Source organism: Rosa rugosa, chromosome 3 (genome assembly GCF_958449725.1).
Source record: "Rosa rugosa chromosome 3, drRosRugo1.1, whole genome shotgun sequence".
NCBI classification, from domain to species: domain Eukaryota; kingdom Viridiplantae; phylum Streptophyta; class Magnoliopsida; order Rosales; family Rosaceae; genus Rosa; species Rosa rugosa.
Genome location: NC_084822.1, coordinates 30057373 through 30071854, shown reverse-complemented (window position 1 = coordinate 30071854; position 14482 = coordinate 30057373). Strand labels below are relative to the sequence as shown.

The window sequence follows — 14482 nt, the reverse complement described above, 5'->3', positions numbered from 1 at the left end:
GAGGCACCATTTACGTAGTCGCGCTCCTCTTTCTCCTCCTCCTAAGTCAACCAGAGGCACCAGTGGTTCTCCTCATCCTCATTTACGCAGTCGCGCTCTTCCTCCTCCTCCTCCTCATCCTCAGTCAGGCAGTCGCCATCCTCAATCAGCCATAGGTAGTATTGGTCATCACTCATATGCAGGCACTTCTCAACCATCTGCAAGCACTTCTGCTATTGCACCAACTACCACCACCCCACCTGACCAATATAAGACTAATGTGATGTCTGACCTTCTCAGATTCCTCATAAATGTGTTTGAGCATTATTATCAGCAAAATATGTCATCATTAGGTACATTTTGTTGATAGGATTCACGAAAGAGTATGATGTTTAGGCTACAGGCACTGTGATAGTTCTTTTTGATTTTGTTGAACTATGTTAGTGATAGATGATTAATATATCTAATGGATTGACTACAGTGGTATTGATTCTGGATGTTAGTTACATCCTCTCAAAACCATACTTGTACTGGTTTCCTGCTACTGCTAACACAGAGAATTGGGGTGTCCTTTAATTTATCAGATTATCAGTGTTTGTGACTCTAACTGGTTGTGAAATATTTCATCCAATGATCATGCTTGTTTACTTGCAGGTTAAACAACATTTGTTTCTTCTATCATAAAGCAGATTTCATAAAAATCAAGCAAAAATGATCCACATAATTAAGCTAACCTCTAGTTTCATTGAGTATAAACAAATCTCCGGTCTTAGGACAAGGTTTGTCTAAGCAACAACATCTTAGAACGGTTCATGTATCCATTCAATGCAGGTTAAACAACATTTGTTTCTTCTATCATAAAGAAATCTTCATAAAAATCAAGTAAAAATGATCCACATAATTGAGCTAACCCCCTCTAGTTTCATTGAGTATAAACAAATCTCCAGTCTTAGGACAAGGTTTGTCTAAGCAACAACATCTCCGAACCGTTTATATATCCATTCAACGAAATGTGGCCATTCAATGAACCGTTCTTAAGAACTCAATATCTAGAATGGTTGCTAGAGCCAAGTTGGTGAAGAATTAGGTAAAAATCATGTAAAACGATCGTAACAGACAGTTTTCTTGCCGATAGTGTTGTAGAACGTGCACAACCACAGTCCCATGACTCTTGGGTGACTCACTTTCTTGGTTCTCTCGAAGATTTCAACCGCTTGTGAGGGTAATTTATACTGTAATCTTTTAGATGTAAAATACTATCAATTTATAAACGAAATTCCATTTTTCTTAATAGAAGAAAAATAATCTAATTGATGCTTGCATATTAAGCGGAAAGTGGGTAACTATGAGAGTGAGTGATTCGCCTATGACTATGCATAGATAATAGGAATTTAGTTAGTTTATGATTTGACTTTAGGTTTTCTTCACAAGAAAGCTAGGTAAATCATCGTTGGCTGGTGTGTTGGGTGGCCAAACCACAAATAGCACAAAAGAAAATGACCTCTTTGCAAAAATTCCTCTACAAATTGAAATTCATTTTCTGTCCCTCGAAGTCAGCAACTTCAACCTCGTCAGCTCGCAGTGATCGAGAAAGAGAGAAATGACAAAAACCTGGTAAAGCCGAATCAGAAAGAAAACGACGAGAGGGGTTACCTGAGTGACAACCACGAGCTTCCTCACCCATTCCAAGCCCTCCACGAGTTATCAGAAACTTCCATTAGGACCAGATTACGCCTCGACTTGAGCACCACCACCATTATCTAATCCAAAAACAGAGCAGCAGCTCCCCTGTTTTTTTTTTTTTTTTTTTTTCTACATTGGGTGGCTTTCGTTTTTTGCTTCTTTGCTTCTTCTGTTTGTCAAGTGATACGAAAGCGTGTTTTGGTTTTGGTTGAGAGAGAGGAAAAATGGATCATCAAGCTGATGCCTACCGTTCGTGCTGCATAAGCAGTCTAAGTACCCTAAGTCACGAGGAGACTTCACTGATCCTGCTCAGTCATATTGTTCTTGGCTGCAAGTTTGTGTGCTCTGCTGTCAATAAGGTAACTGAACTGGGTTTGTTTGATTTGGGTCATTGACTTGAGGGTTTTCCCGATTTGATTGGGAAATTCTTGGTTTTGATGTAGAATTTATTGTGACTTTGGCAGGCTGGTCTAGCTAAACTTTTTGGCCTTGCTGGAGAGACCAATGTTCAGGTAAATGGGTCTGAACCATTTTCTCTGCCAATTTCCTTGACAAATATTCAAGTAGGGACAAAAGAGCCCCTTAGCGCTGATAACCCTCTCCATTGTGTCCACCGGGAAGACTTGGATCGAGAAAGCTCACCATGGTTCCTGAATTTATTCTTATCAAACCTACAGAAGGTGGTACGTCTCTCTGCTCCCATTGCTAACTGAAACGACCATCAGGTTTGTTAGTTTTATTGACAAGAGACTGTGGAAAACATTTTACTTCTATAGACCATAAATAGAAAAAGTTCATCGGGTTACCTCGGGTGGGGGTTCTCTTTTTCTCAATCACTGCTTTATAATCCCCGATTGTGATAGTTGAAGCCTGACATGAATTTCAGCAAACAATCATCAAGGCAAGATCGGACAGGGCAAAGACTATGAAGAAGCGTTGGGTTTAAGTTAGGTCAGGACCATGGCCTTTAGCTGGAGGCTGAGAAGGTCTTTTGGGTCTTTATTCTCGAGGAGTGGATCATAGGTCTAAAAGGAAAACCTCAAGAGTTTTGAAGACGCCAGAAGTTAATATTCCTGTTAGTGGTATTAGCATCGGCCCTGTACACAAGAAGGATGTCATGAAGGCCAGTGTAATGCTTGAAAAGGAAAAAGAGTACGCCCCTATCTTGGCATTTGATGTTAAAGCGACACCGGAGGCCCGGGACCTTGCAGATGAATTGGGTGTGAAGATCTTTATTGCTGATATAATCTATCACTTATTTGACCAATTTAAGGCCTATATCGACAATCTCAGAGAGGAAAAGAAGAAGGAAGCAGCTGATGAAGCTGTTTTTCCGTGTGCGCTCAAGATTTTACCCAACTGTGTTTTCAACAAGAAGGATTCAACACCATTCTCTACCTAGTGAGTTAGTAGAGTGTTGAATGTTTACCGTAGTGAGTAGTACAATTTTGTTATTAACTGGGTCGTGATCACAGACACAGTTAGTGGTACAATTTTGTTGTGAACAAAGCCCAAACACACCATTGATCTCTCAATTCACGAATTTTGTATAATCAGAGTTCTCATTCTTTTGGTTTGATTTGTTTTGTCTTAGATTTTATCTTCGACAAAAAAGCATGTGCACTGTGTTCTTGGATCTAGATGATGCTTGGTTATTGCATTGAAAGCGCTACTTATATCCAACCACCTTTGTTTTTTGTTTGTACAGGTAGGGACTCCAATTTGCATTCCTCAGAGAGATTTTATTGATATTGGACGCATTGCATCCATTGAGAATAACCACAAACCTGTAGATTTAGCGAGAAAGGGGCTGAAGGTGGCTATCAAGGTATGCTTATTGTCACGTGTGTGTACATATCCTTACAACCTTTATCACTCTTTATGAAGTAGAACTATATTTTTCTGTATGATCAGTGCTCTCTTTTATGCGGTAAAGTATTGCTACATACCGATGATGCTTAACTGGTTGATGCTTATGGCACCGTTTTGTTCTGTTATTGCAGATAGTCGGCACAAATTCTGATGAGCAGCAAAAGATGTATGGTAGGCATTTTGAAATGGAAGATGAGCTTGTCAGCCATATCTCCAGGAGGTCAATTGATGTACTTAAAACAAGCTACCGGGTAAGCTAATTTTTTGCTTTTTGGATAATGTCAACCATTAGCGTTTGCTCTTTATCTAAGGGGATATGATATGTTATATTTCAGGATGAACTGTCAATTGACGAGTGGAAGCTGGTTGTGAAATTGAAGAAACTTTTTGAGATACCATGAAAGAGGCAGAACCATATTTGAGCAGTTTGTTTTATACACTCGGGGGGCTTCACTGACATCTGGGAATCAGAAAGAATGGCAAGAGGCTACCTTGTGGAACGATTACGAGCCTTAAGCTGCACAGTGAGGAAGTCTTTTTTCTGAGTCACAGATTGGGACTGTTCTAGTTTTTGATCATGTTAGGCCTATATTGCATTTTTTGTCCATGTAGCTTAAACCCTCCCTCCCCCATTTTGTATCCTCTAAAACTTTTATTCTCTTAATAGTTCACATAAAATCCTTGCACTCTGCAATGGAAAAGTCAGTTCCTACTTGAGGGGGAAAAAGAAATCAGTTTAAAGGTACTATGATATGATTCATTGAAAACGATGGGTTATTTGGTTGTTGGTACAAGTGTATATTGAGTTAACCTAATCTTATAACTGGTTGAAATTCAGAGTTAGTAAATTGGCAATAAAAGCTCAAATCTTGGAATTTCTTCAGTGTAATATAGAAGGTAACCGTTGTTGCTCTGAAGCTGTGGCTGATTTTAATTATAAAAATCTCATGCCCCTTAGCTCTATAAAATAAGCCAAGACGAAACAAATTAATCATACAAGCCACTACTAGCAAAACAGGCATCTCACACAGAATTAACTCACACAGATTTTATAAAGCCACAGACATCAGTGTGTATTGGCAATATATACAGAAAACCGTGTGAAATAAGTAAAATTGGGCCCACAAGAGTTTATGGAATAACAATAGCCACCGAAGTCTGTGTGAAATAACATCAGATACAGACTTCCGTGTGAAAATTAAAATATTTTATTATCAACTCACACGGTTGTTCGTGTGAAGTTTAATTCACACATATTTCTGTATATATTAAATATTAGTTTATTAAAAAATCTTTTTTTTTTTGCGCTATATGAATTGTACAGGGACGGTTGTCCGTAGCTAAAATATTTTGATACAGACATCTGTGTGAATTTTTTTCTCACACAGATATCTGTGATAAATGAAGATACAGACATCTGTGTGAGAAAAAGATATGCATACAGAATTCTGTGTAAATCTTTAAATGTGTATCTCACACGGATATCAGTGAGAGTTTTGAATGTATCTCACACGGATTTCAGTGGCAACAAAAAAAAATTATATTGTTCTGAAAAAAAAAAAAAAAAACACACTCTGCCCTTGACAAATATACTAACCCTAATACCCTTTCAGCCTCTTTTTCCTTTCAAACCCGTGGTCACAGGCTCCCACACCAACTCTCCGTCTCTGTTGTTTCTGACGCTTGCCCACGATCTTCAACACCTCACACCGCCATGGATGAGCTTGTTGGTATGAATTTCCTACCGCCGCGACTTGGAGTCTGGAGACTTGGACTCTTGGAGCACAGAGGCGCAGAGCAGTCCGACTCAGCGACCCGGCGATCTGCAAAAGTGCAAGGCTGGAAGCCTGGAACCAGCAACCCATCTCCGGTCTCCGAGCTCCCCACCGCCACCAACAACCCGTCTGGGCCGTCTGGCTGTCTCTGTGGTATCTCACCATCTCTCTCTCCCTAGTTCTGATTTCTGAAGTTCTGAGTTTTAATTAGTAAATAATCGATTTCCATTTGATGATTGATCTTGTGAAGTTGTGATTCTTGTCTTCCATTTAATCTATATCACTATATGTCTATATCAGTTCTGAGTTCTTGTTGGTTTTTAAGTTTTATAGTTGAAAACTTGAAAATTGAAATGGGTAATGGCTAATTGTTTCGATTTCGGTTGGTGCTACTGTCCTACTGATGTTGATGGTATAATTGCTAAATTGCAGATTTGCAGAAATGATATAATTGCTTGGCCTATGGAGTATGGAGTATGGATACTGATTAACTGATGGTGACATGGTGTATTGATGTTGATGAGTTGATGTTGATTACTTGATTTTAATAAAGGTAATGATACTGATTGAGTGATTGGGTAGTTAGAAATGGGTTTGATAACTTGGTTTCCGTATAATGTTGATTTCTTCTTCAATTGCAGTTTGTAACTTTGTATGATTCATGATTCATGAGGAGAAGGCCTCAGACCTCAGAAGCAGAGGGCCACAATTCGTTTGAGAAAGCTTGAAAAAAAATAAAGGTAATGACATTGCTCACATAATTCGTTTCAGAAGCAGGTCATCTCGGGTCATCTTTTTGAGATTTTGGGTATCTTGTGGTAATAATGACATGTTTCTGGGGATAGATAGTTGCAATTGAGTTTTGAATGATCTTATTTGTTAAGTAGTGATGTGTAGTTGGTGTTGCAGGTTCTTGCATTGCTGAAAGTCAAGACACTGGGTCTTCGGCAACCTCATCAAGATTTGCAGTTGGCCAGTTGTCTACTTATCTGGCCTCAGGCCTGCAATTTCAATATCATCAACAGGTGCTTTCTGCATTGAATTTGGAAGTTCACTTTTGAGTAAAGAAATTGACAGCTTTTTGTGTTAGACAACATTGGTTTTTGTACTTGGGAATTGTATGGCTCTGGAGGATATTGAATATGCTGCCATGTTCTTTATTTGGCTCATTTGCGGAGTATTTGAAGGAAGCTTGTCCTTTTCTTTTGCTAGGAAATCAATGGCTAATAATTGTTACTTCATGTAATTTGATATCTGCAGGCACATAAGGTTAGAGAGCTTCATCTTTTTTGCATTTTCACCCATTATGAAGTTGCATCGACAAAGAATTTTTTTTTTTTTTAAAAGGTCTGAAGAGTTGTATATATTCATTTCAAGTTATAACTGCTGCTGTATATTTTTATTTGGTTCACCAAGTTGTGGACCTTGATGACCATGCCCTCCCAGAAAATTTGGGTTTGCTTCCTATGAATGTGATTATTGATGTTGTAGGTGGACTGCATTGTGTTCGACAAGACAGGGACTCTTACAATTGGGAAGCCACTGGTTGTTAACACACGACTCATGAAAAATATAGTGCTTCGAGAATTCTATGAACTTGTTGCTGCAGCTGAGGTAGGCTTTTAACCTGTGTAAGCAATTGCTATATCTGCTTTATTAGATGGACTGAAATGTTTTTCAGAATCAAATCAACATCTGAGCATGTATGTTAACAGTTCTTTATGACGCATACATTTCAGGTTAACAGTGAACACCCCTTGGCCAAGGCCATTGTTGAGTATGCCAAAAAATTCAGAGAAGATGAAGAGAATCCAGCCGGGCCAGAAGCGCATGACTTTGCCTCCATTACTGGTCACGGGGTGAAGGCTATTGTTCAGGGCAGGGAAATAATTGTGGGGAACAAGAGCTTGATGGTGGACCAGAACATTGCAGTTCCACTCGATGCAGAAGACTACCTAGCAGAAGCTGAAGGGCTGGCTCAAACTGGGATTCTAGTAGCCATAGATGGAGAAGTGGCTGGAGTTCTAGCAATATCTGATCCACTGAAACCAGGTGCTCAAGAAGTAATTACCATACTCAAGTCAATGAATGTTAGAAGCATAATGGTGACAGGTGACAATTGGGGAATTGCAAATTCTATTGCCAATGAAGTTGGTATTGATACTGTTATAGCCGAAGCGAAACCTGATCACCAGAAAGCAGAGAAAGTGAAGGAATTGCAGGTACATACAATGACTATTACATGAGGAAGTCCTTAAGTTCATTCATGTTTATGTTAGTTATGCACTTATGCTAACAGGTTATAAACTTCAAATATCTTATTCATAGGCCTCAGGCTACACTGTGGCGATGGTGGGAGATGGCATCAATGACTCACCAGCACTTGTGGCGGCAGATGTAGGAATGGCAATTGGTGCTGGCACTAACATTGCAATTGAGGCAGCAGACATTGTGCTAATGAAGAGTAGGTTTCCTCTTTATTTTCTGTAAGAAAGACAAGTTTATAGAGGGAACTTGTCTCAGATAATTGGAGTAAATTGATCAATATATGGTTGAGATTTTTTGTTTCCAGTATTAATTTCTGATGGAAATGACATTTAGTTAGTTGTGGGTACAATATTGATTGGGTTGTGAATTATGTTACTGTTTGGATTCTGATTAATGGAATTGTATATTAAAAAAAAATTATTCTGTAATAATTTAGCACCAATTTTTTTTTTGAATAGCACCACTCTTACACACTGATATCTGTGAGTTAGGAATATATTTCACACTGAAATCTGTGTGAGTTAGGCATATATTTCACACTGATTAGGATATCAAAATATCAGGAAAACAAGTGGGACCCACAAAAAATTTCACACGGACTCCCAAAACCGTGTGAGTAGAGCATTAGCGCCCCCTCCGAAGGCAACCGAAAAACAATCCGTAGCTGCACTGTAGGTAAAGCCTTTTACACACTGACATCCGTGTGAAATGCTAGTATTTCACACAGATTTAAATCTGTGTGAGTTGCCCGTTTTGCTAGTAGTGAGCTCCTTCAATTATAATAACAAAAAAACTAAAATTCTTAATAGCTCAATATATACCACTGCTTTTTATACAACAACAAAAGGCAAGTGAAGAAGCAACCCCCTCCGGTTGTGTTAAAGAAATCCTCCGCCAATATTTGTCAAGATATTCAAGTAGGAACATAAGTGCGGTTATTTGGTGCCCCTTGGGCGCTGATATATAAGCCTCTCCATTGTGTCCACCGGAAGACTTGGATCGAGAAAGCTCACCATGGTTCCTGAATTTAATCTTACCAAAGCTACAGCTACCACCCTCTTCTCCCGGCCTATTGCCAACTAAAACAACCATCAGCTTTGTTAGCTTTATTGAGAAGAGACTGCAGATAACTTTTTACTTTTTTTTTTTTTTTTTGAAAGAGAGGACGTCATATTTCATTGAGAAGTACTAATTGTTACAAAATAAATTGCTAAGTCCAGGAGGGACATGCCCACTCCAAGAAATCTGCAATCCTGAAGCCAAAGCATACTTAGCTAGCTTGTGAGCTAGCATATTTGATTCTCTATAAACATGAGAGAAAAAAGAACCAGCTAAATAAGAAATAGACAAAGAAATGTCATCAACAATTCTACCCAACTGCGAGGTATCATCTCCATCCGTTTGGATAGCTTGAACCAACTGCAGGCAGTCTGATTCAAAAATAACTGGAGCTAGAGAATTCTCCTCCACTAGCTTGCAAGCTAATCTGCTTGCCCATAAACAGAAAAAGCTCATCGGGTTACCTCAGGTGGGGGTTCTCTTTTTCTCAATCACTGCTTTACAATCCCCGATTGTGATAGTTGAAGCCTGACATGAATTTCAACAAACAATCATCAAGGCAAGATCGGACAGGGCAAAGACTATGAAGAAGCCTTAGGTTTAAGTCAGGTCAGGACCATGGCCTTTAGCTGGAGGCTAAGATGGTCTTTTGGGTCTTTATTCTTGGGGAGTGGATCATAGGGCTTAAAGGCAAACCTCAAGAGTGGAAAACCAAGGTAAAAGACAATACCTCAATTGCATGTTGCACGGAAGTCACACTTTCAAATTCAACAAAGCCAAAACTGTATCCATGCTGCAAGAAACCAATTATATAGGGAATGTAAGGCTACATCAAAGAATTCTCATTTCGAGTGTGAAGTGCACTGTAACAGATAAACCTCACCTTATCATTTCTTCTGACTTAGATCCCGTCCCGCTTAATAGACCCAAATTTCTTGAATTCCTTCTCAAGTTGTTCAACAGTGGCATCATACGGCAAATTGCTTACATGTATGGAGTGACCTGCAGCAGTAAAGGATAAATTACATATTTTGACGCTAGAATGTGAAATAGGTTTCTTTTCATGATAAAGGAGTACATGAGACAGAGTTGATTTAGCAATTCAATCACCGGGAGTTGGTTGAATTGCTATATCAACTCGATTGAATAACTGATCTTTGTACAAAATCTGAAGGATCATAAAAGATGATCAGGAGCATGAGTTGGCTCAGGAGACAAACATTGAAGAAATTGTAAATTATATGCTAAAGATAAAAATAAAAATAAACACCAATAAAGATAAATTATGCTCACCTTGTTCATCAGTGATGTTTGTTTGTAATGATTCATTGTCCTTAATAAACCTAAACATATCATGTAAGATGAAGTACCCATTTTCCTTTGAAGCTAGGAAGAATGTTTGGGCAAATTTCCTTCGAACGTTGTCGTTTCCAACCACGTATCCGGTTACTAATACAGTCAACCCTTTCTGAGAAGATTCCTGAGCATCTACACTCTCTATTACCCATCTATGGCATTCATCCTTTAAGGATTCAATTGCCTGTTCCAAAAAAATTTCTACGTTCAATACAACATTTATCATCAACACTCGGCAATAGATCATCATTCTTCCAATAGTAAATTCATTCCAAGAGGCAACTTGACAATAGAATCAAATCCAACAATAAGATTACACACACCCCATTACAGATTGACTATAATTGGTCTAACATTAGAGCCTGCACAATATCAAATAAATGTTTTGTGTATTTAATTGGCCTCATTCGTTCAATGATGAAAAGTTAAAAGTCATTTTAGAAAATAACAATGACTTCAAATATATGACCCTGACCTAAGGAGTAAGGAAAGTCGAAAATGAATCAGGAAAAACACAGAAACAAATTGCCGACCACAAAATTGAAGTGAAATTAAATCAGGATCATAACGAAATATCAAAGTACACTCACATCCACTGTTGTCATATTGCCATTGATACAGCAGGAAGCACGAGAATCTCGATAAAACTTGTAACTTAATTCTGCGTCTGGATCATCGTAATAATACTCCACAAAGTCCTCGGCGACAAATAGGGCAGGGGTAGAAATATCTAACTCTCCTTCTTGCACGGCTATCTACAGAACGTTCAAACCTTATGAATTAGTAGAGAAACACATTACTGAAAACACTTTGATGTCAAATCACGCTACCATGCAAACAATTACAAGCATTTGGCACACCCAAACCTATTGAAATCATGTTATGGTAACAATAACCCTAGAAATACCTAGATTGAGCAGACACAATGTATACAATCTAAACAAAAGAAGGGTCAGCTGAAACTGCAGCTGAGTTAGCATAATAATGATAAAGAAATCAGTATCTGATTGCAGATTGTGAATGGATTAAGACCCTACTACACAAAAATACAAAAACCCCCAAAAGGGCCGGAACATATCAACACTAGAATCCAATACAAGTAAAGAAATTGACTAGTGATATTTACAGATCATCTAAATACTATGTCAGCAAGTAAAATTAATTATTAAATTAACCAGTACGTAAAGGGTGGATTCAAGACAAGAATCAATAGTACCGGCTTGCAATTGAACTCAATGTTGCGGGGAGGGGGGTATTTGGGCATGATATTAAGCAAAGCTGAGCTGAAGAGAGAAGAACAGAAGTATGTGAGTAAGTATAAAGAAGAAGCATTCTCAATATATATATATATATATATATATATATATATATATATATATATATATATATATAGAAGAAGATAGGAAGGAAAGAGCAAAGATGCTGGAGCTTTTTATATAACTGATGAGATCACAAGCACAAAAGAGGCTTAAGATTTGAAAGCGTAACCAGCCAGAAAATGTGATTGATGAAACTTACTGCTTGAAGGAACTGGTATCAACTATTTTTTCTTCTTTAGACAGCGTCGCAAACTCTTCTTCTGGGGCTGGTTTGACAACTTCAGATGCCCTGAGTCAAAGTAAAATCATCATATGAAGATGACATATATATATATATATATATATATATATATATATATATACAGTCCTATATCAGTCCGGCTACACTAAGGATGTCCTTGCCTAGCCTTAGGAACGGATTTCCGGTTTTCACCCACTTTCCGATCATATTTTCACATCTTAACCGTTCAGTTTTTAGGTCCTAATGTATAGATCACCTCTGCAAATTTTCAGCCAATTTGGTGATCGTTAAGGCATCAAAAACTGCAATTTACCATTATAAATACGAACGGTTCCGGTTGGACAGATTCGGTCCGTTTGTGTAAATTGCAGTTTTGGACGCCTTAACGATCACCAATTTGGCTGAAATTTTGCAAAGGAGATCTATACATTAGGACCTAAAAACTGAACGGTTAAGATGTGAAAATATGATCGAAAAATGGGTGAAAACACCAAATCCGTACCTAAACCTTAGGTAAAGACATCCTTACCTGAGAAAAATCCTATATATATATATGAGAATTAGAGAGAATATATACAATCAGAAAAGGTGAGAGTAAAATCATCATATGAAGATGACATGCAAGATGAAATAGACTTGAAATTTATGGGAATTAGAGAGAATATATACAATCAGAAAAGGTAATGAAGGAACTTACGGGTCGAAGATGAAGTTAATATCAGAATTGTCTTCTCGTTCTGACACAATATCCTCACAACCACTGAGTCATAAAACAATGAGAAACATACAAAGGTGACATTAAAAACAAACAAATCCCAATTTATTTCAAATCAAAGAGGCAAAAACCAAAAGTGAAGGAGCTTACGGAGGGGAGAAGCAGAGTCTGACATGAAATGGCTCAAAATCCTGAAGAGGCACCTCATAGTCAATTGTATATGTTATATTCACAGAGTTTTTTCCCAGAAGCTGAAAAATGCTGAGTCTTATAGGTTGATAAGCAACATAACCATAGCAGACACCACTCTGGACAAGACAAAACTCATGGTTACCCAAATGAACCAAATGGTCTCTTCCCCGGTCTCCATGCAATTGAAGTACCTCCGTGTACGGCAATGTAAACACCGACTGTAGAGAACAGGTAAATACAGGATCTCGTCCATCAATTTGCTCTCTTGTAATAGATAAGGCCAAAACTGAGCGACTCAACGTGCTTGATAAGGCATAAACACTCTTTTCCAGAACCACAGCCAGTCCTCGAAAACCACAGCAATCAAAGTTGTCGACGTTGACTAAGTACCATTTGTTTCTACTTACATCATAAGCCCATAGCTGACGAGAATAGGTAGGGCCACTAATGCTGAACAAAATGAAATCATCAAAAACAGCATAACCCACCATCTCAGCATCACAACTCATTTCCTTAATAAAGGGAAAAGGTGTCAAACTTTCCCAAGAGCCTTTGATAGGATCGTATCGCTCAAAAGAGGGGTCTGGTGCGTCCCTTATCCAGTATGGATCGGCAATAAAATAAATATTGCCACTTAAAGATAGAACATGTCCAAAGAGCTTGGGAGCATTGGGGGGCTTCATTTTGTGCACCTTTCTAGTACTGATGTTGAGGATATATCCGTTCAAAGGGTCATCCATCATAAAGTCTTCAGGACCACTATCTGGCAATACACACAAGTTGGTAGAAGTGCAAGAAGTGGCAGTAGCCAAGGAACAAAATTTCCATAGAATAGGTTGCCCCAACTCTTTTCCTCCTTCATATAACTGTGCTGCATATTTAAATGTTGGAGTCTCATCCTTTCCTCCTCCTTGTCGATGATCCAACTCATCCAATTTAATTTCAAATACCCTACCAAAGGCTGGACCTCCAAAATAATACACCACTATAAAAAGAGATCTCTTCTTCATCATATCAGATCAATCAATGGACGAACAAGCTGAACACGAAGACATGCACATATGTTATCCATGCATATTATTTCAAAGTTCAAATCAATGATCATGAGCAAAGGAATTCCTATTACCATTTAGACTAAAACTATGGGAATCATGGATGATCAACAAACTAATAACTATTTAGAGGAATTATGACCCAAGCATGAATGAACTGAAAACCAGAACAATTAATTCCTGCGATTCTTCTATTAACTATCCATCCGAAAAAGCCACAAAACAAACTTTTTTCTTACCTGAGTCGAGTCGAGCCGATGCCCTTTTTGGGGAGTTTTTGTTTTGGTGTCTGGAGAGGGAGAGAGAGAGAGAGAGAGATTAATAAAGGAAAAAATATAAAATGTAATTTCCAATAATGCCCTTACTTGACCAAATATTTTGTACCAACATTGATGGGTGTTTGTGAATTTTCCTCTTTTCATCCCTAAGAGCATCAGCAATGGAGACTCAAATTTGGGTCCAAAACCTAAATTTGAGTCCAAAAGTAATGGATTTCAGTTGCAATGGGTCGGAATAAAAGGAACCTATATCAGCCGGAGACCAAAAAAAAAGATCAAATTTGAGTCAAGAGAGGACCCAAATGGGTGACCCAAATCTGGTGGGACCCACCACGTTGCATTGCTGATGCATGCAAGTGGGCTATGAGATCAGAAAAACCTGGGCCCCACAATTTTTCTTAACCAAACGGCTCTTTTTGTTTGAAACTGAGGGTCATGATTGAATGTTTAATTCAATCTAATGGCAAAAAATTGATTCAATCAATTATATAAAAATTTGTTTTACAGTTTTTTTTTTTTAGAAACGTAAAATTTTGAATTTTAGTGATAAAATAGCCGTTTTTCAACGGCTTTCTGATGAATTTTTTTTTTGTTAATGTTGCAACGGTTATGTTTAGAAAAAAAAAATTAACTACTTTTTCTATATAAACTCATTTTACTTCACCATTTTTCTCATCCCACTTTCACTTCTTC

The 14482-nt window shown here is 38.1% G+C and overlaps 3 protein-coding genes across 7 annotated transcripts; 2 read left to right on the top strand and 1 right to left on the bottom strand.

The window, feature by feature from the left end:
- Nucleotides 1-1362: 1362 nt before the first annotated feature.
- On the top strand, nucleotides 1363-4389 carry LOC133739356 (uncharacterized). 3 transcript variants are annotated; one of them, XM_062167121.1, is made up of 5 exons: nucleotides 1515-2021; nucleotides 2127-2345; nucleotides 3371-3490; nucleotides 3666-3785; nucleotides 3870-4389. In XM_062167121.1, exons 1-5 carry the CDS (start codon nucleotides 1887-1889, stop codon nucleotides 3933-3935), a joined length of 660 nt encoding a protein of 219 aa, XP_062023105.1. In that variant the 5' UTR covers nucleotides 1515-1886; the 3' UTR covers nucleotides 3936-4389. The 3 variants fall into 3 exon arrangements, with proteins under 3 accessions (XP_062023107.1, XP_062023105.1, XP_062023106.1); XM_062167122.1 differs by having other exon boundaries at nucleotides 1518-2021; nucleotides 2127-2174; XM_062167123.1 differs by lacking the exons at nucleotides 3371-3490; nucleotides 3666-3785; nucleotides 3870-4389 and adding an exon at nucleotides 2549-2769 and having other exon boundaries at nucleotides 1363-2021.
- A 1012-nt stretch (nucleotides 4390-5401) lies between these two features.
- On the top strand, nucleotides 5402-8018 carry LOC133739397 (probable copper-transporting ATPase HMA5). 3 transcript variants are annotated; one of them, XR_009860600.1, is made up of 6 exons: nucleotides 5402-5462; nucleotides 5742-5862; nucleotides 5951-6049; nucleotides 6219-6334; nucleotides 6522-6578; nucleotides 7362-7500. XR_009860600.1 is itself a non-coding variant. In XM_062167177.1 (6 exons), exons 4-6 carry the CDS (start codon nucleotides 6873-6875, stop codon nucleotides 7708-7710), a joined length of 600 nt encoding a protein of 199 aa, XP_062023161.1. In that variant the 5' UTR covers nucleotides 6036-6049; nucleotides 6219-6334; nucleotides 6570-6578; nucleotides 6801-6872; the 3' UTR covers nucleotides 7711-8018. The 3 variants fall into 3 exon arrangements, 1 of the variants encoding a protein (XP_062023161.1); XM_062167177.1 differs by lacking the exons at nucleotides 5402-5462; nucleotides 5742-5862 and adding exons at nucleotides 6801-6923; nucleotides 7645-8018 and having other exon boundaries at nucleotides 6036-6049; nucleotides 6570-6578; nucleotides 7049-7531; XR_009860599.1 differs by having other exon boundaries at nucleotides 5411-5462; nucleotides 6219-6578.
- A 377-nt stretch (nucleotides 8019-8395) lies between these two features.
- On the bottom strand, nucleotides 8396-13791 carry LOC133739335 (uncharacterized). The gene is made up of 10 exons (XM_062167089.1): nucleotides 13751-13791; nucleotides 12418-13498; nucleotides 12250-12312; nucleotides 11511-11600; nucleotides 11209-11275; nucleotides 10583-10747; nucleotides 9930-10176; nucleotides 9520-9638; nucleotides 9367-9429; nucleotides 8396-9164 (listed from the first exon to the last, which is right to left on the bottom strand). The coding sequence occupies exons 2-8, from the start codon at nucleotides 13470-13472 to the stop codon at nucleotides 9538-9540; spliced, it is 1788 nt and encodes a 595-aa protein (XP_062023073.1). The 5' UTR covers nucleotides 13473-13498; nucleotides 13751-13791; the 3' UTR covers nucleotides 8396-9164; nucleotides 9367-9429; nucleotides 9520-9537.
- Nucleotides 13792-14482: the final 691 nt, after the last annotated feature.